Genomic DNA, 27,410 nt, shown 5'->3' on the forward strand with positions numbered 1-27,410 from the left:
GAGGAGGAGCCGCCAAATCACGAGGTGTTCTGCCGCGAAATGCGGGCGCAGGTAGAGCGCCGAATTGGTGGCTCTCACGGTCCAGGTCCGGCAAGGACTGGCGAACCAGCCGAGCTCCGCTGACGTCGCAACTGCGACGGATTTGCTGCTGACGCAGATTCACGCTGCAGTGGGAACGGACCCGCCACCTCGCCAAGTGCACGTTGCAGTGGGAACGGACCCGCCACCTCGCCAAGCGCACGTAGCTGTGGAAAAGGATCCGCCTCCTCGCCATTCCGACGTTGAGGTTTTGGGTGTTCCGAGCAGAGCTCACGCAGCAGTTGGAACTGAAGCGCTCCTGAGACACGCCCACGTGTCAGTTTCGACTCTCTGCCGACTCTCGTTCACGTCGCCATGGAAACGGACCCGCCACCGCGCCACACACACATTGCTGTTTCAACGAATGCACTGCAAGCTCACGTGGCAGTGGGGATCGACCCGATGCCACCTCACTTTGCTGTCCAGGAGGTGGCGACGTCTCCGCAGCCGCTTGTCGTCTGTGCCCTGGAGTACCAGTGGCGACCAGCCCGCGGTCACCCCCTGTTCCTGCTCTGTCAGCAACGGGCACGCCCATACGTTCCCGTCCAGGAGGTGGCGACGGTGCCACCGCCTTCTCATGTTGCTGTCCAGCAGGAGGTGGCGATGGTGGCACTGACGCTGCCTTCTCACGTTGCCGTCCAGGAGGAGGTGGTGAGGATAATGTCGTCGCCACCTCACGTTGCCGTCCAGGGGGAGGAGGTCGTGGTGTTGCTGCCGCCACCTTCTCACGTTCCCGTCCAGGAGGAGGTCGCGATGTCGCTGCCGCCTTCTTCCCTTCCTGTCCTCGGTCTGGTTCCTGCTTCGCCGTTTGGTTCCTCTCAAAGGTCGTCCGCCCGAATCGGCCCGTGGGGACCCTGGTGGTTGGCGTCCGGGTCGTCCTCCTGATCTGTCCACCCGGACGCCTTGCGTTTGGTGGCCTGGATGGCCACGAGACTGGGATTCGGGGGGGGGCTTTCCCTCCTCCGGACCGCTCATCCGCCCACCCCTGCCTGTGTTAATTGTCTGTTTCTTTCGTTTAGGCATGTCTGGGAGCCGTGCCTTTGAGGGGGGGGTACTGTCATGATCCTGCCGCTCCAGCCCGGGCTGTGCGGGTGCCCGCGTGGTTGAGCTGATTGGGAGCCGCACACCTGCACCTCATGCGGGCTGATTATCCTGTTTATTTATATGACCCGATGACGACTGGTCGGCGCCAGATCGTTGAGCTTCATGTCCCGTTCGAGTACTCCCGTATCCCTGATCGACAACCCATGTGTACCAACCTTCGCCTGTTCTCCGACCAACCCCGTTAGCCAAACTCCTTTGACACTTCTGCCTGCTTTGATCGTTCTCCTGTGTACCGACTCCTGCCTCCCCGCTCACCTGCTCTCTTCGCCCGACGTCCCAACTACCGCTGCTGCACCTGAGTGCCTGCCCGATCCCCGACCACGGAATAATAAACGTTTCTCCCCGAACTACCTTGCATCGTCTGAGTCCTGCATTTGGGTCCTACTCCCGTTCCGATGGGTCGTGATATTGTTAAGAAAAAAGGCAACGTACAGAGCTGTGGGAACTCTAGAGCAATCATGTTGATGAGCCACACAATGAAGTTATGGGAAAGAATAGTGGAGGCAAGACTCAGGACAGAAGTATTTGCGAGCAACAGGATGGTTTCAAGGCTAGAAATAATACCAAAAATGCAGTTTGCCTTGAGGATGCTAATGAAAAAGTACAGAGAAGGTCAGAAGAAGCTACTATGTGTCTTTGTAGAGCTGGAGAAAGCCTATGACAAAGTATCAAGAGACAAACTGTGGTACTGCACGAGTAAGACTGGTGTGGCAGAGAACTATATTAAAATAGTACAGGACATGTATGAGGGCAGCAGAACAGTCGTGAGGTGTGCCGTAGGTGTGATAGAAGAATTTAAGAGTTTAAATCTGATTAAGGTCGAGGTGGGAATCCATCAGGGATCAGCTTTGAGGCCCTTCCTGTTTGTAGTGCTCGTGGATAGCGTGATAGATAAGGTTAAAATGGAATCCCCTTGAACCATAATGTTTGCAGAGGACATTGTGATCTGCAGTGAAAGCAGGGAGCAGGTGGAGGAACAATTAGAAAGGTTGTAACACGCATTTGAAAGGAAGGAAGACAGTACATGTGCAGGAATGAGAGCAGGGGTGGGTGAAGATTGAGGATACAGTGAAAAAAGCTTGCTAGAATGGACGACTTCAAATACTTGGGGTCAACAATCCAGAGCAATGGTGAGTGTGGTAAGGAAGTGAAGAAATGGGTCGAAGCAGGTTGGAACAGCTGGTGGAAGGTGTTTGGTGATTTATGTGACAGAAGAGTCTCTGCTAAGATGAAGGGCAAAGTTTATAAAAGTGGTGAAGGCAGCCATTATGTACAGATTACAGACGGTAGCACTGAAGAGACAATAGGAAGCAGAGCTGGAGGTGGCAAAAATTAAGTTGTTGAGATTCTCTCAATGAGTGAGCAGGTTGAATAGTATGCGAACCAACCTCATTATAGGGACAGCCAAAGTTAGATATTTGGAAGACAAAGTTAGAGAGCGCAGACGTCGATGGTCTTGACACATCCAGAACCGAGAGAGTGAGTCTATTGGCAGAAGGGTGATGAGGATGGAACTGCCAGGCAAAAGGGCAAGAGGAAGACCAAAGAGAAGGTTGATGGATTTTGCGAGAGAAGACATGAAGGTTTTTGGTGTTCAAGAGGAAGATGCAGGACATGGGCTTACATGGCTTTACATGGAAAAAGATGACGCGCTGTGACAACCCCGAATAGGACAAGCCTAAGTGATTTGCAAAATGGATGGAATATAACCTTTCAAGATGGAATTAACTTACACTCTACTGTATTGTTTTTGTTGCACAGCATACAGGGAAGCAGATCACACACGGAGTTATACAAGGTGCAATTTTAAAGTGAAGGGATGTGCAAACGCGCACTTCTTCAGCTATGGTTACGGTTATGGGATCAGTGCCTTGCTCAAGGGAATCTCAACAGTTTCCAACAAATAGATTATCATCTTTCCTCCGGAGATAATTGTATTTGGAAATGAAGAAACGAGGATTGCTATTAGTAAATAGCTGGACTCACTATCTTTAAAAACCAAAGACCACACCCAAAACCTTGATGTTTTGATGGATTCCAACCTAACTTTCAACAGTCACATCAAATCGATTATAAAACTGCCTTTTACTATCTGAAACACATCTAGAGTGAAGGCCTGCATGTATCAAGCAGACCAGGAAAAGCTTATACATGCTTTTATCTCAAATAGACTTGACTATTGTTATTGTCTTCTGACTGGCCCCCCAAAAAAGAGAATTAAAAAGTTGCAGCTCATTCAGAATGCTCCAGGTCGTGTTCTGACCAGAATGAAGAGGTCAGAACAAAATACTCCCAATTTTAAAGTCCTTACACTGGCTTCCAGTCAGCTTTACAATGGCTTTTAAAGGTCGGCTACTGGTCTGTAAATCACAAAATGGTTTTGGTCTTAAATACAGTACATGGAAGAAATGATAATGGAATATTAATATTTAGGGCTCTAAGATCGACAGACAGGTCAAACACAGTCCAAAACAAACATGGTGAAGCAGCATTTAGCTATTATGCTGCACACAAATGGAATAAGTGGCCAACAGAAGTGCCACAAGTATGCCACAAGTCAGCCAACTGTGAATGTTTTTAAATTCAGTTTAAAAACTCTTTTATTCTATTATTTTTAGTTTTCCATCTTTAAATATTTTTTGCATTGTATGTCGTTTTTTTGTTTTAATTCATTTGATTTTAGATCCTTTTTAATCATGTAAAGTACATTGAGTTACCTTGTGTATAAAATGGGCACCCGTTTTACATTTTTTTCTTTTTCAAAACACTTTTTATAGTGTAAAGCACATCGAGTTACCTTGTGTATGAAATCCAAAAATAAATAAATACATTTGGTGTAATAATAATAATAATAATAACAACAACTAAATAATACATTTGCAGCAGATAGGCTTAGATGGGAAAAGATGACACTCTGTGGCGACCCCTAACGGGACAAGCTGAAAGGAAAAGAAGGAGAATAGAAATAAATTTGCTTTGCTTCAACCTGAGACAAAGTGGATCCACTATCCACATCCATCCATTTTCTACCGCTTCTCTGGGTCAGGTTGCAGGGGAAGCAGCTTCAGCAGGGACACCCAAAGCTCCCTTTCCCCAGCCACTTCTTTCTGCTCTTCCGGAGGGATCCTGAGGCATTCTGGCTCCTCTCAATGCAGAGGAGCAGCGGCGACACTGAGCCCCTCCTGGATGACCGAGCTTCTCACCCTGCCTCTAAGGGAGAGCCCGGACAGCCTGCAGAGGAAACTCCTTTCGGCCGGGATCTTGTTCTTTTGGTCATGACCCACAACTCATGCCCATAGGTGAGGGTAGGAACCTCGATCGACTGGTAAATTGAGAGGTTTTCCTTTTGACTTACCTCTCTCTTTACCACAATGGACCGATACAAAGTCCGTATCACTGCAGACGCTGCATCAATCCGTCTGCCCATGTCCCGCTTTATTCTTCCCTCACTCGTGAACAAAACCGGAAACGAGTCTAACTTACTGCCAGCAATGCGAACCAAACTGACAGCGGTTGTACAGCCCGTATCAGGGGGTTTGGTACCCCATACTCCTGAAGAGGGACACGGTCGAACGCCTTTTCCAAGTCCACAAAACACATGGACACTGGGCGAACTCCCATGCACCCTCGATGACCCTACCGAGGGTATGGAGCTGGTCCACTGTTCGACGGCCAGGACAAAAACCACAATGCTGCTCCTGAATCTGAGATTCGACTTCCCGACGAACCCTCCTCTCCAGCACCTTACCAGACCTTACCGGAGGAGTGTGATCCCCCTATAGTTGGAACACACTCTCCGGTCCCCCCTTCAAAACCCCTTCACCGGGGTCTGCCCATTCAGAGGCACTGTCCCTGATGTCCACACAATGTTGCAGAGGCGTGTCAACCAGGACAGCCCCACAACATCCAGAGACTTTAGGAACTCCGGGCGACTCTCATCCACCCCCAGGGCCCTGCCATGAAGGAGCTTTTTAACCACCTCGGTGACCTCAATCCCAGAGATAGAAGAGCCCACCCCATCAGAGAACCCAGACTCAGCTTCCTCAAGATCAGGCATGTTTGTGGAATTGAGGAGGTCTTTGAAGTATTCTCCCCACTGACTCACAACATCCCGAGTTGTGAGTCCAAATTCTACTTCCACAATCGGCAAAACAAGTCTAAACACTTTCTCCCAGTTCAGGTACCGGAAATTTTTTTTCCTCAACAAGGTGTCACCACAGAGCCACCAAAGATAACAGAATTTATTCTTTTTTCATGTTAATATACAACATATCATATTTGTATAAATAATGATATGTCATTACTTTTTATCTGAACACACCAGCCAGAAAGGTAACAAAATGCCAGCAAGTTTGCACTTAACAATTATGCAACCAAATCATAGTCATGCTCATTAGCAGAGCATACACAGAAAGTCAGGTAACCTATTTTCTGGGTTTGGTCATGTGACATTCCACATATAGCCGATTATGAACAGCTCAGAAAACATTCAGGCGTCTGTTAAGATCTAAAAAACAAAACAAAACAAAAAAAACTACTAGAACAGTTGGAATTTAACTTGGAATAATCAGGGGCACTTACAATGGGTGGCAGTTATGCGATGATTCCTATTTAACATGAATTTGAATGCGACTGGTTAATTCTTAAAGGAACAATGGAACTGCACAGGTTATATAGGTGACATTATTGATGAAAAATGTTTTGAAATTTTAAAAAATTTCTGTATCACAAAGACACGGCATTGGACTAGGGGTGACGGGATTTTTTGTATTCACTCTAAGTGTCTTGCATTTTTGTTGGAGACTCATAAAATGTAACACCGGAGTCCTTGGAGGACATCCATCCTATCATATCAAAGCCAAATGTATTGTATTGCTTGTTGGAAATGTACTATTCCACTTTTGTCAACAGAACTGAAAGCACTCTGTTACTGTTGTGTATTATTAGCTATGACTACTGGAACCTATTTTACTGAGTCATTTTTAACATTGCATGGTACTTCAAACATAGCCTGTAAAGTGTAATAATGCTTTATCATTGTAGCTTTTTAACTGTTGAACGGATTCTATCCGTCCATTCATTTTCAAAACTCTTGCCCTGATTTTGGTCAGGGGCTATATTACTTTACAAAACTGTCTCTCTCATGTTATACATGAGAAATTGTTCTCAAACATCTACAGTAACTGGTACAGATCTATTTGGTCGTTAAGTAAATTTGATAATATAGATGTAACATAATTCAGTCAATTTAAATGTAGTTTACATGTACGGTGGCTGCATATATTCCATCAGTCTGCAGTATTGTTACTTCAAAACAGAAATTTCAATGTCCGGTAAAACTGGTTTTAGGTTATAAAAGGCTAAAGGGAACAGTTGTGCCCAACTAGAGCCATTGTAAACAGACAAGAATGTGTATCGGACAGACAACAGCACAACCCTGTTTTCAATTCATGCCTTCGTATGCCATTATAATATACTGGGAGTCAACTCACTGTTGGGTTGACATTTCGTAGTATGGCTACACTATATGTACACCACTAAGAAATTACAAGGAGGGGGGGAGGCTGGGGCAAATGGAGTTTTGCTCAGTCATGAAAACAACAGAATGGGCTCTTCTAAATTTGTTTTTCCAATTTATGATTGTGTTGTGCGATACCACTGCGTCAGGGATCCTTACACTGTACATGCAAACTTAAGTGGCTAGGTTTTCATGTCATTTCAAGATTCTTGGTGAGGGCCACACGGTAGGATAACTGTCTCTGTGATTGTCATCTCCTTTTCTGTAATCTGGGTGAACAAATCCTACCATTGCTCTTCAGACCGCTGCAAGCAGAGTAAGCACTTAATTGACCCTGGGGAAACTCATCAGTCGACTGGAGAAGAGTTAACTCAGAAAGAAAAAAGCTCCTCTCGTGACAAGGGTGTAATATTATGTCCTTGGTACTCATAACTGTTATTTGTGCTCGTACTCACAATCACACCTAGGGGAAATTTAGAGTGTCGCATGTTTTTGGGATGTGGGAGGAAACCGGAGTGCCCGGAGAAAACCCACGCAGGCACGGGGAGAACATGCAAACTCCACACAGGCAGGGCTGGGATTGAACCCGGGTCCTCAGAACTGGAGGGCCAATGCTTTACCAGCTGAGCCACCATGCTGCCTATTTAGACCTCTATTGATATTAAAATGAAGAGGAAATAATTAGATTACAAGACGAAACTATTGCAAGTAACAAAGACTCCCAACCATGGTAGACATTCTTAGAAATGTTTGTGTACATGCCACCTGATTGATACTTTTGCTGTGGAAGCTCTCTCCAACAATGTCACACAAAAACTATGAGAACAGCCCAACATAATTTGGGGTGAACCATAGGAACTTTAAATAATGGCATGTGTGTGCTGGCTCTAATTTAACATAACTTTTGAGTGTGATGATTCTGAACACAGCCAAATCACCAGTTAAAAGGTGTGCTGCCATATCTCAGTTTTTAGTTTATTTTTTTAAATGAGCTGTACAGGCGGTGGAACAGTGGTTAGAGTGTTGACCTGATAGTCTGAGGACCAGGGTTCAAATCCCGGCCCTGCTTGTGTGGAGTTCCCATGTTCTCCCAGTGTCTGCATGGGTTTTCTCTGGGCACACCAGTTTCCTCCCACATCCCAAAAACATGTATTCATTGGAGACTTAAATTGACCCTTGGTGTGATTTTGACTGTTGTCTGTCTTCATGTGCCCTGCGTTTGGCTGGGAACCAGTTCGGTGTCTACCCCACCTCCTGCCCGATGACAGCTGGAATAGAGCCCGTACATGTGACGTCACAGTTTGTATGGCGCCATATTGCCGGTCAAACCTAGCCGCTCGACAGTGCAAGAGTTGCAGAACTGGAGCAGATTTTTCAAATTGCCCGAGAACTGTTGTGCTGTTGGTTTCTACAACCAACAGAGACAAGACAATTCTTCAAAGATATAATTTCATAGAATACCAGCTGAAAAGAAAAGATCAATGGATTGCCGGCCAAACAAACCTGCTTGTCAGTACGGGAGTCATTGAACTGGAGCAGATTTGCCCGAGAACTGTTGTGCTGTTGAAACAAGGTGTACATGTTTGTTCTTGTGCGTGTGCATGTGTGGAAGATTGCTGAATACATGTGTGGTCATCATTTCTTGAACAGGCAGCAGTTCTAACAGTTCTGATGATTAGATGTTTTTGTTCTTGCTATCTCCTGCGAGGAGGCTGCCACGTTATCTAGGGCAGAGCAAAGCATTTCTTTATTGGAAGCAAATGTATGATAATTATGATCACAATTATTCCTACATTTCCCCCCTTTTTATCCTACATTTGCTACTACGTTTTCTAGAGCAGAGCAAAGCATTCTTCATTGCAGGCAGAGACAGAAACTGAATTGGAGCAGAGCAAAGCATTTCTTCATTGCAGGCAGAAACAGTAACTGAATTGAAGCAGAGCAAAGCATTTCTTCATTGCAGTCAGAAGCAGTTACTTAATACTATTTACAATTATTTCTACATTATCCTCATGTTTATCCTACATTTGCTCAAATCCATAAATCATCTAATAGATCACCCTTTCGGCTTACAGTCGGAAAATATAGCACTAATTACTTGTAATCTTCTGGATCAGAGAACAAGTCTGGAAGAGAAGTCATAACGTCATCATAGTGGTCAAAAATATCACTGTCATTACTCTGTTGTGCCAATAGTGGATATATTTCTGCCAATTTTGAATTTGTCGGGGCAATAGCAGTGGTTATAAGTTGGTTAAGTGATGCCTTTATGCAGGGAATACAACAACATCCACACAATGCAAGAATAGCTGCAAACAGTGATAGAAACTAAACATTTCTCTTCTTCTACGTGCCCGAAGGCCATATACAGTATCCCACCATGACACAACACTGCAAAATTGCCATTCATGTCAAACTCAAGGGCTGCACTAACAAAGTTTCAAATTAAGGAGGGGGCCACAAAATATTATCTCTTCCAGTTTGAGACCTCTTGTCTACAGTAACTTAGCCAATTGGGACGCAGAACACAATGCAGGGTTTTCCTTAGCGAATAAAAAAACAGAACACAAGGAACATCCTATTTGCTGTATCCGTAAGTGGGCCGAGACTAAAAATAATTTAAAACCAAAAAAAAAATACAAAAAGATAATTTGCTGAAGCAATATGAAGCAATTGGTGTTGTTTCATAATTCACCCAGATGTTGAGTCAATTGGCCATCAAGCTGCGAGAATTTTCTGAAAAGGGATCATACATGGAAATGAAATGACCTTTACAGGCTGCTCTCGGAACTTTAACTTAAACAAGGCCCACCCTCAGCCAGATTCTGCTTCTAGCGGCCCCAAGGTAAAATGAGTTTGAGACCCTCAATCTAAACAGTGTTCCCATAGCCATTTTAGAGCTGCATTAGCACTTGGTGTGGCCACTGTCTTCAAGATTACTGCATTTTCTGAAGGCATTTGTATATTCAGATAATATTTGTGAAGCAGCTGATGTAGAAATTAGCCAAAATTTTAAACTATGTTCTCAAAAACAACCTTTTCTTTCTGAATTACACTGACATTTTAAAAAAGGATTATAGGATGATTATCAGGGGGTGGGTGGGGGAACTAATAGTTAATGCATATCTGTTTGTAGCCTTTAGTATTGGCAGCATGTTTAAATGCCTGCTAGACAACCAGAGTCAGTAACTCTGAATTTGCTATCCTATTATATATGACAATTTGCAAACAATTTAATTGCAAATAATTGCAATGTTACCATTTTTATTATATTAACACTCAAAAGTATTATTCAAGAAACATTTTGGCGAAGAAGATGGATTACATGCAACAGTCAGGGCACAAAGAAAAAAAAAAAACCCCTACCAAATTAATATGGAGGCTAGAATAAATTAGAGGGTTTAATTTCTTATACAATTATAGCAAACCACCCATGCTGTAAAAAAATGGCAGAAAAATATAAATTTTTGTATTAAGGGATTGACTGCAATTAAAAAAATGTTTTCATTAAGAACTCTTAACAGCAACCTCTATTATTACCACTAAATGGATACGTTTACAAGGCATTAACCTGACAAACACAGAAACAATTTTTTTTTAGTTTAGTGTTCATATATCAGTTGGGATTTTTGCTAAACTATTCCAATTACAATCATTGTCCAAGTGTTTGTTTAGTGTTTTGGAATATTCATATTGAATTATTTATGTGGTCAAAAATTTGGGCAGGGTATGGAAAGATTTGGCATGTAATCTTGGATTGCATTCCGCAGTCTTTGCAGCGAAGTAAACATACGCACCAAAAACAAATATGACCAGAAGTTGAAAAAGGGGCACAATAGGTGCTTCTCAAACAACAAATTTGTTCTTTGGGGTAGGTTGTGCTGTGTCAAAGTGAGATTGGTAGCCAATAGTCATCTTTAAGGGGAGCCCCAAGCGCTCTTTGTAAACTCTCCTGTTGACAAAGCAAACAATAGATTAAAAGGATGACAGCTGGTAATTGTAGTAACTTATACAAAAATGACCAACACTTCTGCTGATTCAGAGAAAGTTCCTCACCCTATGTGTGTTATAGCATTGCGGTTCTCATAGTTTCCTGTCCAGACAGCAATTTTATCTCCTTTTGTGCGGATGTTGACCACAGCGCCACAAACTTCGTCGCTGTAGTCGTCAAAGGCCTCTCCCACTAAGCAGAGGAGCTGGAAAAGTGAAGTGAAGGTATAGTTATATAATGGGATGGCCACACAAATATAGCGACTGTCAGGTTCACAAATCAGACATTCATTAAACAGGACAAAAAAGGAAGCAAAGACACCAGGTCAAGTCTCGCGAGGAGAGAGGAGAGGAACTGCCTCATACACTTCACCACTGCACTCTCTGATTATCTTCTCCTCAGCACCTCTATTTATTTAGTTTTAAGACGCCCCTTATTTACATGGATGTTACAAAAAGGAGACGACAAGCAAAACAGTTTGAAACAAGGTGTACATGTTTGTTCTTGTGCGTGTGCATGTGTGGAAGATTGCTGAATACATGTGTGGTCATCATTTCTTTAACAGGCAGCAGTTCTAACAGTTCCGATGATTAGATGTTTTTGTTCTTGCTATCTCCTGCCAGGAGGCTGCCACGTTATCTAAAGCAGAGCAAAGCATTTCTTTATTGGAAGCAGATGTATGATAATTATGATCACAATTATTCTGACATTTCCCCCCAGTTTATCCTACATTTGCGACCACATTTTCTAGAGCAGAGCAAAGCATTCTTCATTGCAGGCAGAGCAGTAACTGAATTGGAGCAGAGCAGTCAGAAGCAGTTACTTAAGACTATTTACAATTATTTCTACATTATCCTCCTGTTTATCCTAAATTTGCTCAAATCTATCATCTAATAGATCACCCTTTCGGCTTACGCTCGGAGGAAAATATAGCACTAATTACTTGTAATTTTCTGGATCAGAGAACAGGTCTGGAAGAGAAGTCATAACGTCATCATCGTGATCAACAATATCACTGTCATTACTCTGTTGTGCCAATAGTAGATATATTTCTGCCAATTTTGAATTTGTTGGGGCAATAGCAGTGGTTATAAGTTGGTTAAGTGATGCCTTTATGCAGGGAATACGACATCCACACAATGCAAGAATAGTTGCAAACAGCTATAGAAACTAGGACAGAGAACACCAAATTTTTAGATTTGTCAAACTTTTTTTTTTTTCCTCTCCCCACCAGTCAGACGTGGCTGAGGTGTTTACACCAGAGTGCTCCTTCATCTTGTGGTTCAGGGTGTGGAGGCCTTGAATGGCCCTTGTGCGTTACCCATCAGGTGCTGTGATATTTGGAATAAACAACACTGGTCACCGAACATTGAGCAGTCACCACCCTTCTCGGCCGGGAGCATGTTGACCGCTATGCAGTTCTGGAACGTCATGAGTGAGGTTGCAGCTAGAAGTTTCCTTATGGCAATAAAGCCTGCTTCCGTATAATTTCCCAGTTTCTGTACATTGTAATGTATGTAGTTGATTCTGTCAACGTTTTTATTCAGAGTTATCCATAACAAGATGGATTCCCATCCTGCAGCAATCTTGTTAACCAACTTATACTCATCTGGTACGCCGTTGGGATGCCATTTGCATCAATGTATGTCGGATCTCCATCTTTCCAAGAGGACCTTCGCCTTCGGGAGAACCCAAGGGGAGGTCCAAAGATGGATGCGGCCAATTGTATATCCTCTGCTTTGGATGGAAACACAGTCACAGATAAGAGCAGTAATACCAGTGCACACGTTCCTGCTGCATTTATCAGTGTTTCATACAACTTTTGACCAACACGCCACCACCACACATCGCTGCATGGGAGCAGTGGGGCAGTTTGCAGTTGGATATCATGACACCATCTTTTGTTGAGACTTCCCATCTTAAAATCTGTCCCTGTAGAGCTAAAACAGGAGAAATCAGCCAATGCAACATTAGTAGAAAATATCAGTTTCTCATTTACTGCCTTAGTTGTTGGATAAACACTTTTCTATTTCAGACAAGTGGTGTTAGAAGTTGTTTTAGTCATTACCTCCAGGGTACACTGCGTTGGGATTTCTGCTGGAAAGACACGCATTAGTGGCCTAGGGCCCATGCATGTGATGTAACTATAGTTTACCTTGTTAGCAGCATTCTACATTAATAACCATTTTTTTCCTATTTGTAAAAAAAAAAAAAAAGATAAGAATAATAAAAAAAATGTTCCTCAGGCTTCTTTGGTTAAAATACTCCCTCCATAGTATACATGCACTTTTGTATGGCATTCGGGTTTAAGGTAGTATTAAATGGGCAAATGGTGAGAAGAAAATGGGGGTTTCCTTTAGCAAAAGCCCATCAATGGAATCCCCAGCAATTAGACTCTGCCAAGGAATTGAAAAAGTGCTTAACTGATTCATTGGGAGGCACACGTGGAGTCCTCCCCTCATGCCTCAGTGACTCCCGCATAGTTGTTTACCAATGTGATTTGAAATAAGGTTGCGCCTCTTTACCTTATGTGTGGTAGGCATAGTTGATTGAGTATAATTATTGGTTCTGTTGTTGTGTATTTTTGTCAGCTTTACAGGTGTCCCAAAGTAGCCTATGAACAAAAACATCATTACGGCTGTCTTTGTTACAGCCCAATACGCTATCATATTATTTAGCCATTTTGAAGTCATGTCGACCAAGTCACCCATAAATGAGTCAAAGTGTCTTTTAAATCTTCACCAGCCTTCAGGTATTTTCAGATACTAGAAATCTGCACCCACAGTATGCTGGACTTTGCTCACCTTTCCCTTTGGGTGACTCAGCTGAGATGACCTTTTACAGTGTGTAAGGTGTATCCACGTGTTTCTTTCTGCTATTTTATATGTCATTCAGCTCTTGCTCAGTCTATGCCAGTGTTCGGGTAAAACTGCATGTACAGTAGATGTTAATTCATAAACAGACATAGGATGACTAGACAAATGGCAGTAAGAAGGTTATTAAAGCACAGTAACTTGTTCCATTTTTTTTTTCTGATGGTGTAGTGCAGGGATGGCAAACTCATTTCTCTTGCGGGCCACATTGTAGTTCGGGTTTCCCTCAGAGGGACATTTCGAGTAAAAGCAGCGTGGCATCGATTCCCGCTCAGTGATGGTGTCGACATCTGCACTGCGACTGGCTGGCGACCAGCTCGGGGTGTAGTCTGCCGCTGCCCGAAGTTAGCTGGGATTGGCTCCAGCTGTCTCTCCGAATAAATGCAGAAGGGTTGCGTCAGGAAAGGCATCCGGCGTAAAAAAAAAAAAAAAAAAAAATCAAAAAGACAGCTACTGCCGCACCACCATGACAATGGCACAAAAATGGCTTTACACATCAATGCTGATAACATTCCCAATTTGTTTCTAGTCCTATCAAATTGATGCATGTTAAATTTCCTAGTGACACACCATTAGAAAACAATGCTTTTTTGTTTTTCAAAAGAAGTTAATGGATACACAGGATCCCCCAACATTTATTTTTTTTTTTTTTTGCATTCGTTATCAATTAATAGCATTGGTATTATCTCTGGATCTGTGCAAACAACACAATCTTTTGGACACGTTTTTTGTATGTAGTTATCCAATTTGTTTTGTTTTTATTTTATTTTTTTGGGGTGGGACCTTGAGTGGTTCCCACAGGTACTACTCGTTCAGAAAAATGAAAATAACGGGTAGCATTTTCATCCAACACTCAACAGCAAAATTTAACTGTTTAGTCACCATTATGACAGCAGTCTCACTGCCATGTGTAACCGGACTACAGCGACCTTGGCAGTGGGAAAGAGAAGAGCTATCTTGCAAGTGGCCAATAAAAACAAATTGGTTTCGTTTGTCTTAACAATGGTTTCAAAAGCAATAACTTTCCTAAAATCAACAAATGAACTCAAGTACCCCTTTTTGCAATTTTTCAAGCTGTTTGGGGTTGTTAATAACTCCTGAAAGGGACCCACTTGTGTTTTTTTTCCTTCATCTTTCGTCTAACTCTCATTGTGTGCAAAATATTGGTAATTTGTATGGTCTCCCAAACAGTGTTTTGAATGGAATGAGAACCTTACATGCTTGTAATGTATGTATAGTTAGACTAAATCTATCATTCTGTCTACGTGTGATTGTGAGTGCGGCTGTTTGTCTCCATGTGACCTGCAATTGGCTGGCAACCAGGTCAGAATGTACCTAGCCTCCTGCCTGTTGACAGCTGGGATAGGCTCCAGCCCTCCCCGCAACCCTTGTGAGGATAAGCGGCTAAGAAAATGGATGGAGGGATGAATGGATGTGTAGCTTGAGGAAACTGACCACATTTTGTATACACATTCCCTTGTGGATTATGTTGCACAGATCAAACAAGCCCTACAAAAAAGTTTTTTGCATACAAGTTAAATCCATGGATCATGTAATGCCTTTGTACCAGGGCTGTCATTCCCCCTGTTGAGACCTGAGACTTCCCATCGCTCAAGATTGCCGCCCACTTAAAAAATGTTTTTGGTAGAATTTTTTTTTTTGTATCTGTGCTGACATAATTCCCATTTTGTAATGTAGTACCTTATTTTTTCCACATTTTTAATTCTGCTGGTAAGCTTTGTTGTTGCATTTTGTTTAACACATCATCTCAAAGTATGTCTTCATTTGTTACATGGTCAGCTAATCCCATAAAGGTTTTGGCTGCTGCTTCTTTTGCTATTTTATCTGTAAATCCATTTCCTAATGATTCTTTGTCTGTATTTGATGTGTGTACTGCACATTTACATATGGCTATTTCTTTTGGTAATTGAACTGCTATGACCAAATTTTGTAGAAGCTCTGCATGTGTTACTGTGTTCCCTGTAGTCGCTATTCCTCTATTTTTCCAGTATTGTCTGTGTAGATTGTGATACCACTGTGAATTTCACAGCATCTGGTCTCAGATTGTTTGAGACTGTCCAATAAGATATTGTCTGTACAGTTCAGTCATCCCAATCCAAATCTGGTTCATTTTTTGTCCAATCAGGAACATTTCGTACTACCAAAACAAATTGTCCCAAACTCTTCCACTCCCGTTGTAATGACGTGTGTGGTGGTGTCCATTCCTTGTGTAGTGCATTTAGTTTGTCAGTCAGTCTTGTTCCTGTCACCACGACTGATATACCATCTGAGTACAGATAATCATGATTTTGTCTGGTGTGAGCTGTTATAAGTTTATCTTATACTATATTGTCACATGCAATGAGTCACTTCCTACGTCATTTTGTGTTTGTTCAATCATGTCTTGAGCTGTTTGCAGCAAGAAATCTCCTGTTCTTGTGGGAGGTTTGTTTGTAATATCTAAGGTGTAATATTAGAGTGCTGGATTCCTATTTTGTAAGATATTTAACTGTCCTCCCAGTAATTCCTTTTTTTCTTTTTACTTCTATTTTTCCTGTCACAGAGGGAATTAAGCCCAGTCCGAGTTTCAGCAAGCCATCTTTTTCCAAGAAACGTACGGGGCAAATTAAAAAGTTGCATTTTGGGAGCATTAGTTGTGACATTTTTGATGGGGAGATGGCTGCTCTCTTCCTCATCTGCGGCCACAATTATTAAATGTTTCGCATAAAGCTCCATAAATTTCTCCTTCCTCTGTCAGAAAGGTATCAACTTTTTTTTTCTTATTTTGTAGCACTCTTTCTGCATGTAGTGCTTGGTTAACGTAATGTTACATGCTGCCAGTCGGTTTGTCAACCCAATGTTTTTCAATCCATTGTTTTGTAGGATTATTTGAATTTGCATGAAGAGCATTTTTTAATTGCCCTTGATACACACTTCTTGGAGTGTGATCTTCAGGAATCCCACTGTTTGCTTTAAAACATGCAGTCATTCCAATTCTATATTCTTCAAATGGTTCACTGTTAATTTATTTTGGTCTTCCAATCGTAGAATAATTTGCTTTTTTTCTAAATCTAGATGAGGTGCGCGATATTAACCTCGAACTCCCTGCTGCTGTGAGAAAGTACTTTGGTGTCATCCAAATTTATTGTACTTCCACACCATTTAAGTGGTAAAATTTTCTCCAGTCTTGCTTTCCCTGGACGAATTATGTTACGTCAACTTTATGAGATGTGATACCTTTTATGGCCGTTTTTACATCATCTTAAGTCCAGCTCTTTTTTTGTTGTTGTTTTTTTTTTTGGGGTGTTTCTCTTATTTTATCCTGCAGGTTAACAATATATATTTTTTGTGTGTTGGTTGAGCTGGCCAGCAAAGTCATATTGTGTTATCCACAAATTTAGATGTTTTATTTTAGTAGGACATTTGCTTTCTACAAACTTCTAGTCCTGACACATCATAATTATTTTTTTTCCAGATGTTCTGTTTCAACTATTTTGCTATTTATCAATTATTTTGCTACTTGTTTTTCCCCTGTAGGAATAATTGTGATCATTATCATACAGCGACACTGTTGACACTGTTCCTGTTGATTTTTTAAAGTTAAACCCAAATGTTTTTGGCCTACAGCCAAAAATAATGTAAATGACTTTGCCGTTCCAATATCTAAATGTCTTTTCCGTTATGTTGCCCAAATAAAATTTCCTAATTTGCATTTTTTTTTCTCAAGATGGTCATAACATTTCTGGATATAAAGTGGACCCCTACATACACATTTTTCGGCACCTGTGGATTTACCTATTCGCAGAATTTGTTTTGTATGTTTTATGTCATTTTATTACACCATATGGATTTGTGATCTGATTTTCTACCCAATATGGATTAACACAAAAGCAGACAGAAAAATACATGGTGTTATTTTGGGACATAAAACATGAATTTGTCAAAACAATTGCATGTGTGAATGGATACATAAGGAGAAAAGGATCTCTACAGGTTGGCCAGACAGAGGGATAGAGATAGGAAGGATGTGCAGCAAGTAAAGCTGATTAAAGGAAGACTCTCCCCAAAATTCATATGTACAATAAACTCTCCAATGTGAAGTAATATTATTACTCCATATATTTTGGACATTAATTGAAAATAAAAATTGAAAATAAAGAACATATTTGGAATCCAAGCAAAATCTGGATATGTGCCAGCATTCAGAGCCAATCCGAAAGAAATATCCTTGACCCCGCCCCTGACGTCGCCGGTGCTTAGCATTACATACCATTGCTCCAGCTAAGCCAAGATGCTGACTTGTTCTGCACCAAAACTGAGAAAACACGGCCAAATTTGTCCTTCTTTAACCTCCCGTGGGGTCAACCTGACAGGATAAAGCTGTGGCTGTCACAGTTGAGGGTCATTCATCAACGTGGAAATTTGCACGCATTTCATCATTACTGGTTATTAACCGCTAGGTTATAGCCTCTTCTGCTGTTACGGTAAAGCAACAACATACATTAGGAGACGCAGCTGTTCAATCCCGGACTTCCATGTGTGGAGTTTGCATGTTCTCCCCATGTCTGCGTGTGTGTAAACTTGTCTCCTGCCCGTTGACAGCTGGGATAGGCTCCAGCACACCTTCCACCATCGTGCGGCCAAGAAAATGGATGGATGGATATATACATGTAACACCTCGCGTTTCCTATTTACGATGATCCGTGCGTGCAAAAGCCCATCCCCCAGCCCCGCCGCCGGTGGATCGCGAGAAGCTTTGCTGCTTGAAATGTACAACTTGGTGTTAAAAAAAAAGTCTGGCCACCTGCTATATATTCTCTACATCTAAACCAACTCAGAAAAGCATCAAATCCCGCAGTACTTTTCATGGGACTGTTATTGTTAGTCATCAGCGCCACGTCCACCCCAACAGGTCGAATTCCGCTTGTGTGTGTTCTGGCTCAAACGCTTGAACATTGTAATTTTTATTTTGTTTGCTCAATAGACGGAAAAGTAATAACACGGAGCTTCAACTTTTTTTGCTGGCTCTTTGAACGGAACACTTACTGGTTACTATTTACAGCGATCCGTGCGTGCACCCCTCCACCCCCAACCGCTGCTGGATCGCGAGAAGCTTTGCTGCTTGAAAAGTACAACTTGTTTTAAAAAAAAAAAAAAAAAAGTCTGGCCACCTGCTATATATTCTCTACATCTAAACCAACTCCTCAGAAAAGCTTCAAATCTCTGCGGTCCATTTCTTGGGACTGTTATTGTTCGTGGCCAGCACCACGTCCCTCCCAACACATTGAATTCCCCTTGTGTGTGTTCTGGCTCAAACACTTGAACATTGTTATTTTTATTTTGTTTGCTCAATGGCCGGTATAGTAATAAGGAGCATCAACTCGCTTTGCTAGCTTTCAGAACACAACACTTCCCGGTCACTATTTACAGCGATCCGCGTGTGAACCCCCACTCCCACCGCCGCTGCTGCCGCTCGCTTGAGAGAGGTTTACTGCTTGGGGTAAAAAATGTTCGCAGATGATATTGTGACCTGCAATGAAAGAAAGGAGCAGGCAGAGGAACAATTAGAACAATGGAGGCACGCATTGGAAAGGAGAGGAATTAAGATTAGCCGAAGTAAAATAGAATATATGCGAGGGGCGGAGGAGGAAGAGTGAAGGTCCAGGGACAAGAGATAGCGAGGGTAGACGACTTCAAATACTTGGGGTCAACAATACAGAGCAATGGAGTGTGTGGTAAGGAAGTGAAAAAACGGGTCCAAACGGGGTGGAACAGTTGGCGGAAAGTGTCTGGTGTTCTATATGACAGAAGAGTCTCCGCTAGGATGAAGGGCAAAGTTTATAAAACAGTGGTGAGCCTGGCCATGATGTACGGATTAGAGACGGTGTGACTGAAGAAACAACAGGAAGCAGAACTGGAGGAACCATAAATGAGGATGTTGAGGTTTTCGCTTGGAGTGAACAGGTTGGATAGGATGAGAAATGAGCTCATTAGAGCAGTGATTCCCAAACAGTGTGCCGGGGTACATTAGTGTGCCGTGAGCGTTCTTCAAGTGTGCCGTGGGAAGTTAGCCAATTTTATGTAATTGCTAAAAAAACATTTATTCCAAGAAATATTGTATCTTTATTCATCAATTTATGCCAGTGGGGGATAATGACAGACAGAACAAAAAAAAAATCTCTTCTATTAGATGGCAGAAAGTACATACAGTAATTAATCGATCCATTTACGTTTGTTGGTGTGCCGTGGGACTTTTCAATTGTAAAATATGTACCTTGGCTCTATAAAGGTTGTAAATCACTGCATTAGAGGGACAGCCAAAGTTGAATGTTTAGGAGACAAGGTATGAGAGAGCAGACTTAGATGGTTTGGACATGTACAGTGGCGAGAAAGTGAGTATATTGGCTGAGGATGGAGCTGCCAGGCAAAAGAGCGACAGGAAGACCATAGAAAAAGTTGATCGATGTTGTGAGGGAGGACACGAGGACGGTGGGTGTTAAGAGAGGAAGATGCACGAGATAGGCTTTGATGGAAAAAGATGACACGCTTTGGCGACCCTGAACGGTAAAAGCCGAAAGGAAAAGTAGAAGAATTGTATGTCTTTACCATTGAGCAGTTTAATGAGGAGTTAGGATCATTTAGACACCTGTGTCTGTGACAACTATTCCATCTTGAGGTTACGATGAAGCTGTTTGTCCTCACCTTTATGCAAAACCTTTTGAAGCTTAGTCCCTCCCAAATCAGAAATCCCATTGAAATCCCTCCCTTAAAAAGAAACTCATGTTCCCCCTTCCGAACATCTCTGGGGATATATGTTCCTGTGGCCAATTTGTATTGAAATGCTCACTAGTCTATAACCTGCAGCTACTGAGTAGCTCCTCCCAATGCAGAGGAGCAACGGCTCGACACTGAGCCCCTCCCGGAGCTTCTCACCCTCTCTCTATGGGAGAGCCCGGACAGTCTGCGGAGGATAGTCATTTAGGCTGCTTGTATCCGGGATCTTATTATTTCGGCCCCGATCCACATCTCATGCCCATAGGTGAGGGTAGGAACATAGATTGACTGGTAAATTGAGAGCTTCACCTTTCGACTTAGCTCTCTCTTTACCACAATGGACCGATATAAAGTCATATGCTGCATCAATCTGTCTGCCCATCTCCCGCTTTATTCTTCCTTCACAGAACTGCAGATGTTGCACCGAGCTGCCTGTCGATGAGCCGCTCCATTCTTCCCTCATTTGTGAACAAGACCCCAAGATACTTGAACTCCTTCACGTGGGGCAGGATCTTATCCCCGACCTGGAGAGGGCATACCACCCTTTTCCGAGTGAGGACCATGGTCTCAGATTTGGAGGTGCTGATTCTCATCCCAACCGCTCAACACATGGCTGCAAACCACTTTAGTGAGCATTGGAGATCACGGCTCGATGAAGCTAACATGACCACATCATATGCAAAGAGGAGAGATGCAAAGCTGAAGCCACCAAACCGGACACCTTCTACACCATGCCTAGAGATTCTGTCCATAAAAGTAATGAACAAAATCAGTGACAAAGGGCAGCCTTGGCGGAGTCCAACTCTCACTGGAAACAAGTCCGACTTATTGCCAGTAATATGGACAAAACTCTGACACGTCATACAGGGACCAAACAGCCTGTATCAGGCAGTTTGGTACCCCATACTCCTGAAGAACCCCCCCTCAACTCCCCAGGACTCCCTGAGGGACACAGTTCAATGCCTCCTCCAAGTCCACAAAATGCATATAGAATGGTTAGGCAAACTTCCATGCACCCTCGAGGATCCTGCTCAGGGTATAGAGCTGGTCAACTGTTCCACAACATGGGCGAAAACCGCATTGCTCCTCCTGAATCTGACATTCGACTTCCCGATGGACCTTTCACCTTTAAATAAAACTTACCAGGGAGGCTGAGGAATGTGATCCCCCTAGAGTTGGAACACACCCTCCGGTCCCCTTTCTTAAAAAGGGAGACCATCACCTCAGTCTGCCAATCCAGAGGCAGTTTCCCTGATGTCCACGCTGTCTTGCAGAGGTGTGTCAACCAAGACAGCCCCACAACATCCAGAGCCTTTAGGTACTCCGGGCGAATGTAATCCATCCCCATCACAGCGCCCCATCCCAACTATACACAGTGTTGAGAGTGCACTGCTTGCCATCCTGAGATGCCGGACGCTGGACCAGAATTTCCTCAAAGCTGTCTTGAAGTAATTTTTCATGGTCTCACCGAACTCTTCCCACGTCAGGGTTTTTGCCTCAGTGACCATCGAAGCTACATTCCACTTGGCTAGCCGGTACCTATCGGCTAACTCGCCTGATAAGACTCCTTCTTGAGCTGGACAGCAACCCTCACTGTTTGTGTCCACCAACGTGTTCGGGGGTTGCCGCCACGACAGCCACCAACCACCTTCTGACCATGTGACCACAAAGTCGATCATCCAACTGTGACCTCGGGTGTCCTGGTGCCAAGTGCACGTGGACAACTTTATGCCTGAACATGGTCAGAATCAAAATCAGATTTATTGGGCAAGTGTGTAAGAACACACAAGTAATTTTTCTCTCGCAGTTGGTGCAGCCCTGGTACAACATTCAGAACAAAGAAGTACAAAGCAACAAGAACAAAGAACAAGAGACATTTCTATTTATAGGAACAATTGCTTATAAGAGTCTTGCAAGATAGACAAGATTAGTCCCGTATTGTGTTAAGCTTGTACAGAGTGCCTTTACCCGTTCGGGGTTCCCTTTATAAGACCAGTGCAATGACAATTGTGTAAAGGTAGCAGTTTAAAGTGACGATTCTTACCGATACGAATACTGATTGGACCAGAGGGATGTGAGTGAGTGTCCTAACAATGGCACGAGGCAGAAAATAGTAGGTTCGCCGTTCAAGAATTTAATGACTTAATTGCCAGAAAGAAAAAAACTGTTCGAATGCCCGCTAGTTTTGACTTGCATTGAACAAACAACAAAAGATCAACAAAGTGCCGGGCCCAGACCTTGTATCCCTATCCTGCCTCAAAGTCTGTACTGACCAACTTGCTCCTGTCTTCACAAAGCTCTTCAACAGTTGATCTTTTGTTGTTTGAAGATCTGTCTACTGTCCCTTTCATGGATGTTAAACACTGGAGTGGAAGGTGATGCGCCTTGTGGTGTGGCTTTGCAGTAATTAGCCCCAAGATGTTTTTCCAGTTTAAGTGCATAGTCCCTCTTTGCAATGTTAATTTCTTTCATCAGCTGCTTTCTTTTGATTGTAGAGGGCCCTGTCCCCACTACGATATGCAATCTCTTTAGCCTGGTGGAGTTGCCTTAGCCTGGCTGAAAACCATGGCTTGTTATTATTGAACATGCGAAGAGTTTGTTGGTACACACACCTCCTCACAGAAACTGACACACGCGGTAACAATATCTGTAAATTCATCTAGGCTGCGCGATTAATTTTTACAGAGACGGCAGTCTGTGCAGTCACAGCAACTTTGAAGTTCAAATTTTGCCTCATTGGTCCACCTTTTAACTGATTTTACTAAACGCTTCTTACATTTAAGTGCTTGCCTGTATGTTGGTATTAAGTAGCGGAAGCAGTGATCAGAGGAGCCAGTGGGTGCACGGGGGATTGCACGATTTGTTTTTAATAGATGCGTAACACTAGTCTAGAGTGTTATTTGCCATCGTTGGACATTTCACGTGCTGCTTATATTTAGGGAGTTCGTGGTTAAATTTAGCTGTGTTAAAATCTCAGATAATGAGCGGTGACTCTGGGTTTACTTGCTCGGCGAACGTTAGCAGAGCTGCGATCATGCTCACTTGAGGCGGAATGTAAACAACTAGAATGAGAGATGCGAACTCAGGTGGCGAATTAAACGGCTTGCAGTTCAAAAACTACTCTAAAAGCAGGCTGCAGTGTGTGCTGAGCTGTGCAACGTCTGTACACTATTTCTTTTTGATATCAAAACTTATTCCACCGCCTTTCGATTTCCGTGTTAGCTCAGCAACGATGAAGATGGAAGCTGTGGATTGCAATGGCGCCGTCGGGGACGCGTTCACAAAGCGAAGTCTCCGTGAAGCACAGGGCAGGCAAACGTCTAACGTCTTTGCAGGTCTTGATCAGAAGCTGAAATTCATCCATTTTGTTGGCTAGGGAGCGTTGGTTCGCGAGATGGCTCGTCGAAATTAGTCAATGTCCCCTCTTTCGCAGGCGAATTTTTGTTTGCATTCCTCTCTGTTGCAAGGCTTTGAAGAGAGTGAACACAAGTAACTACGGTATAAGATTCAGCAAATTGGCAAGTTGTTAAAAAAAAGGCCAGAGAAGACTCTCTGATGCTTAGTCAGTCCTCTCTTGTGTACTTGAGTCTCAAGACACCACGAAAACACAAAAACGTAAACAGTACCAGGGAGAATGTGCTGAAGGGTGCCATACTGGTAGGCGCCATCTTGTCATGGTGTTCGTTATCGACAATCCGTGATGAGTACAAAGGTCCAGTAACAGAACACAACTCTGGTTCTGATTGTGTGTGCGTGTTGTGTTTCCAATCACCCCCTTCCAGGTCTCACTGTCATTGTCAATGTCTCTGTCAATGAAGTCCCCCAGTAGAATGATGAAGTCCCCAGAGGGAGAGCTCTCCAGCACTCTTAAGGACTGCAAAAAGGGTGGGTAGTCTGAACTGCTGTTTGGTGCAAAGGCACAAACAACAAGTCTGGACCCATCCCCATACCCAAAGGCAGAAGGAGGCTAACCTCTCATCTAACTGGGGTAAACCCGAACGTACAGGACCCAAGCCGGGGGAACTCCAGAGTGGAACAGAGTTATTCTCCTGAAGAGAAGAGCCCAAGCGGTGTGTAGAGGCGAGTCTGACTATACCTAGTCGGAACTTCTCAACCTCATGCACGAACTCGGGCTCCTTCCCTGTCAAAGAAGTGACATTCCATGTCCCTAGAGCTAGATTCTGTCGCTGGGAATTGGATCCCCAAGGTCCCCACCTTTGGCCACTGCCCCGCATACATCGCACCCAACCCCTATGGCCCTTCTCACAGGTGGGAAGGGGGGACCCATGTTACTCTTTCGGGGTGTGACTGCCCGAGCCCCATGGGTGCAGGTCTGGCCACCAGGCGCTCGCCTTCAAGCCCCACCTCCAGAGGGGGGCCCCGGTGACCCGTATCCAGGCAAGGGAAACCAAGATCCATTATTTGTACTCGTCATAGGGGTTTTGGAGTCGTACTTTGTCTGATCCCTCACCGGCCTTGGGTAACCCTACCAGGGGCATGAAGCCCCAGCCAACTTAGCTCCTAGGATCATCGGGACACACAAACCCCTCCACCACGATAAGGTGACGGCTCGAGGAGGGGACCACTGAGTTGTTGCACTGATAAATCTAAAATAGCTTTTGTTATTAATCTCCTGTGCAGAACAGCTGTGAGGTCGCTGTGAGGCCGGCTACAGGCTTGTGGCATAGTACTTCACCAGTGTTAGCATTGTATGATTTGAACTCAAGAATGTTTTATCCCCACAATGTTAAGGGGAAGAGTAGCCACTCAGCGCCTCCTTACCTTCACTCCGGTCCCTAGTTCCGTAGCTTTACATTCTATTGATTTTAGGATTGTACCTGGTGAGTTTGGGTGAGCTGAAGCTTATTCTTCTTATCATTAAAAGATCTGAGCACCTCAAGGATGAACTAGCAGCGAGGACATTTCAATAACTTCTTCCCTCTTGCCATTAACTTCTTTTTCTGATAACTTCCATCCGAGGTCTATTGCAACGTGCTGCCAATCTTTAGTCATGAGTTTTGTTGTCATATTTCTGTGTGGCCAATTATGCACTTACTGTAGTTGTCTCACCACACTGCACTATTTGGATATCTGTTGACCAATACTGGCAACTCACGTGCCCGAATAGCATCTGCAACATTTGCACAATCGTCATTGTCGCACTACTAGTCACTTTAAACTCCATACATTTGAAGTCTCTGTGTCCTTTGCACAATGGTCATTGGACTCTTTCAGTCATTTCAAACGTCTTTAATTACTAGAGGACTTTTTACACAATAACACCCCCCCGCCCCAACATAAACAAATTACCACATTTCCTACAACCTTTTATTGTTCAAGGAGAGGTTTTTTTTTCCCCCATTTTCTTTGTCACAAAAGTATTCTTTGTCAATAGATTCTTTTCATTGACGTCACACCGATCACGTGTTTGTTTTGGACGGCAAGATTGTGTCTACATATCATGGCTAAGAAGCAATAAAAATTTACTGTAATGTTTTGGCTACGGTTATCAGTTGATCTTTATCTTGAAAGTCGTTTGACAAAAGAAAAACTGTAATCAGAAGTGATTGAGGCACTTGCACTGGCGTGAGGAATAAAGAAAGAAGAAAGAAGCCACATGTGAAACAGAGGTTTGTGTCGACGTCAGCGGGGCGCGACGAGACAGGACGATAAGGAAGTGAGCTGGGGGTGGGGCAAATACACATCACCCATGTTAGAAAGTATAGTTGGACTCACGTCTACGTTATTCAATAACATGACAACAATATCATAATATGGTGTCAGTGACAGAAGCATAACTACAGACTCAAAGGAAAAAAAAAAAAGGACTTACGGGGAAAAAAAACGGAACGAAGACGACAAGGAGGCGTTCTGTGTTGCAACTCACCCAATTTACCAGATGGGTGGCAGAGATTCAAGCAACATGCCGAACTCATGTTCACAGGAAAGCTTGAAAACAGAGCTGAAGAGGAAAAGTAGTTTCCTCCTGCTGTGGATCGGCCAAAAAGGATGGGATATCAGCAATTCGTGGACACTGACTGGAGACGAACATAAGTTGCTAAAAACTCACAGCAAAAAATTCTCTGATTGCCTCACTCTGAAAGCAAACCCCGTATTTGCTAAATATAACTTTCACGAGAAGGCGCAAGGTAACTGTGAGTCATTTGAGCACTTTGTGACAGAATTAAAGCTGTTGCTTAAACACTGTAACTACACAAACAGCGATGAGATGGTCAGAGACCACATAGTTTTCGCTAACAACACTCCGAGTGTGGGAGAAAAGTTACTCAGCCAGGGGCCGGCGGTCACGCTCGAAAAATGCAAGCAGCATAACCCGCTCCCACGAGTTAGCAAAAGTGCAGCTAAAGACTACGGACAGCCACGACGTTCACGTTAGCCACCGCAAACCTGGAAAGCAAAGTTTCACTGTGGGTGCGACGAGGCATATTGACAGCCCAAAGACCTCTGTAAAGATATAGATATAACAAAAACATGAAACACATCATGGCAAGAAAAATGGAGTAAGGACATCACAAACTTAACATTCTTTGCAGCTCTGTGTGACTATTAAAATGTTTGAAATGATCTTTTATTGTATTACAAAAGAAATTCCATTTAATGACAGTATGATCGTACAGTGTTTTAACAAACGGCTTCTCGGCTTCTGACATTTTTCCCCCTAGTACTCAATTTTTAACAATTATGTACTGTTACAAAAGGACACTCACTCCCCATTATACAAAGTCCCTGAATGCATGTCACACACACTCACCCGCTGCCGCATAAATATGATTGCCGCAGTGAATCTGTTGCGAAGTATGGCGATCATAAAAAAATAAAGATGGCGAGTATGACAGCTAAACACTGGCTAAAGAAATTGTATAAGAGCCTTCATGTCTCGGGGGACAACAGACATACAAGAGACTTCATATGGGGAATCCCTGACATATGAAGGCTCGTATACAGTGGCTGAAATAAGTCTTTTCCCGTCACAATTTTTCTCACTAAATACACTTCCAAAGGTGGGATTTACCAGAAAGGACCAGATGTTGGGAACAACCCAAGTAACTCA

The 27,410-nt window shown here is 43.3% G+C and overlaps 1 protein-coding gene across 4 annotated transcripts in view; it reads right to left on the minus strand.

The window, feature by feature from the left end:
* Positions 1-7,864: 7,864 nt before the first annotated feature.
* eif4eb (eukaryotic translation initiation factor 4eb) overlaps positions 7,865-27,410 on the minus strand; it is a 35,690-nt gene continuing 16,144 nt past the window's right edge. The window contains exons 6-8 of one of the 4 annotated variants that reach the window (XR_009798604.1): positions 13,706-13,929; positions 10,757-10,896; positions 7,865-10,652 (exon numbers count right to left, since the gene is read on the minus strand). Coding sequence is in view for 2 of the 4 variants with exons in the window: in XM_061844861.1 (XP_061700845.1) it covers positions 13,639-13,929 (291 nt within the window). In the remaining 2 variants the exon portion in view is untranslated. Of the gene's footprint in view, positions 10,653-10,756; positions 10,897-11,016; positions 13,930-27,410 lie in introns of those variants that run through there. The other 3 variants (XM_061844862.1, XR_009798603.1, XM_061844861.1) reach the window with 3 other exon arrangements.

Source organism: Syngnathoides biaculeatus, chromosome 15, assembly GCF_019802595.1.
Source record: "Syngnathoides biaculeatus isolate LvHL_M chromosome 15, ASM1980259v1, whole genome shotgun sequence".
Taxonomy (NCBI): Eukaryota; Metazoa; Chordata; class Actinopteri; order Syngnathiformes; family Syngnathidae; genus Syngnathoides; species Syngnathoides biaculeatus.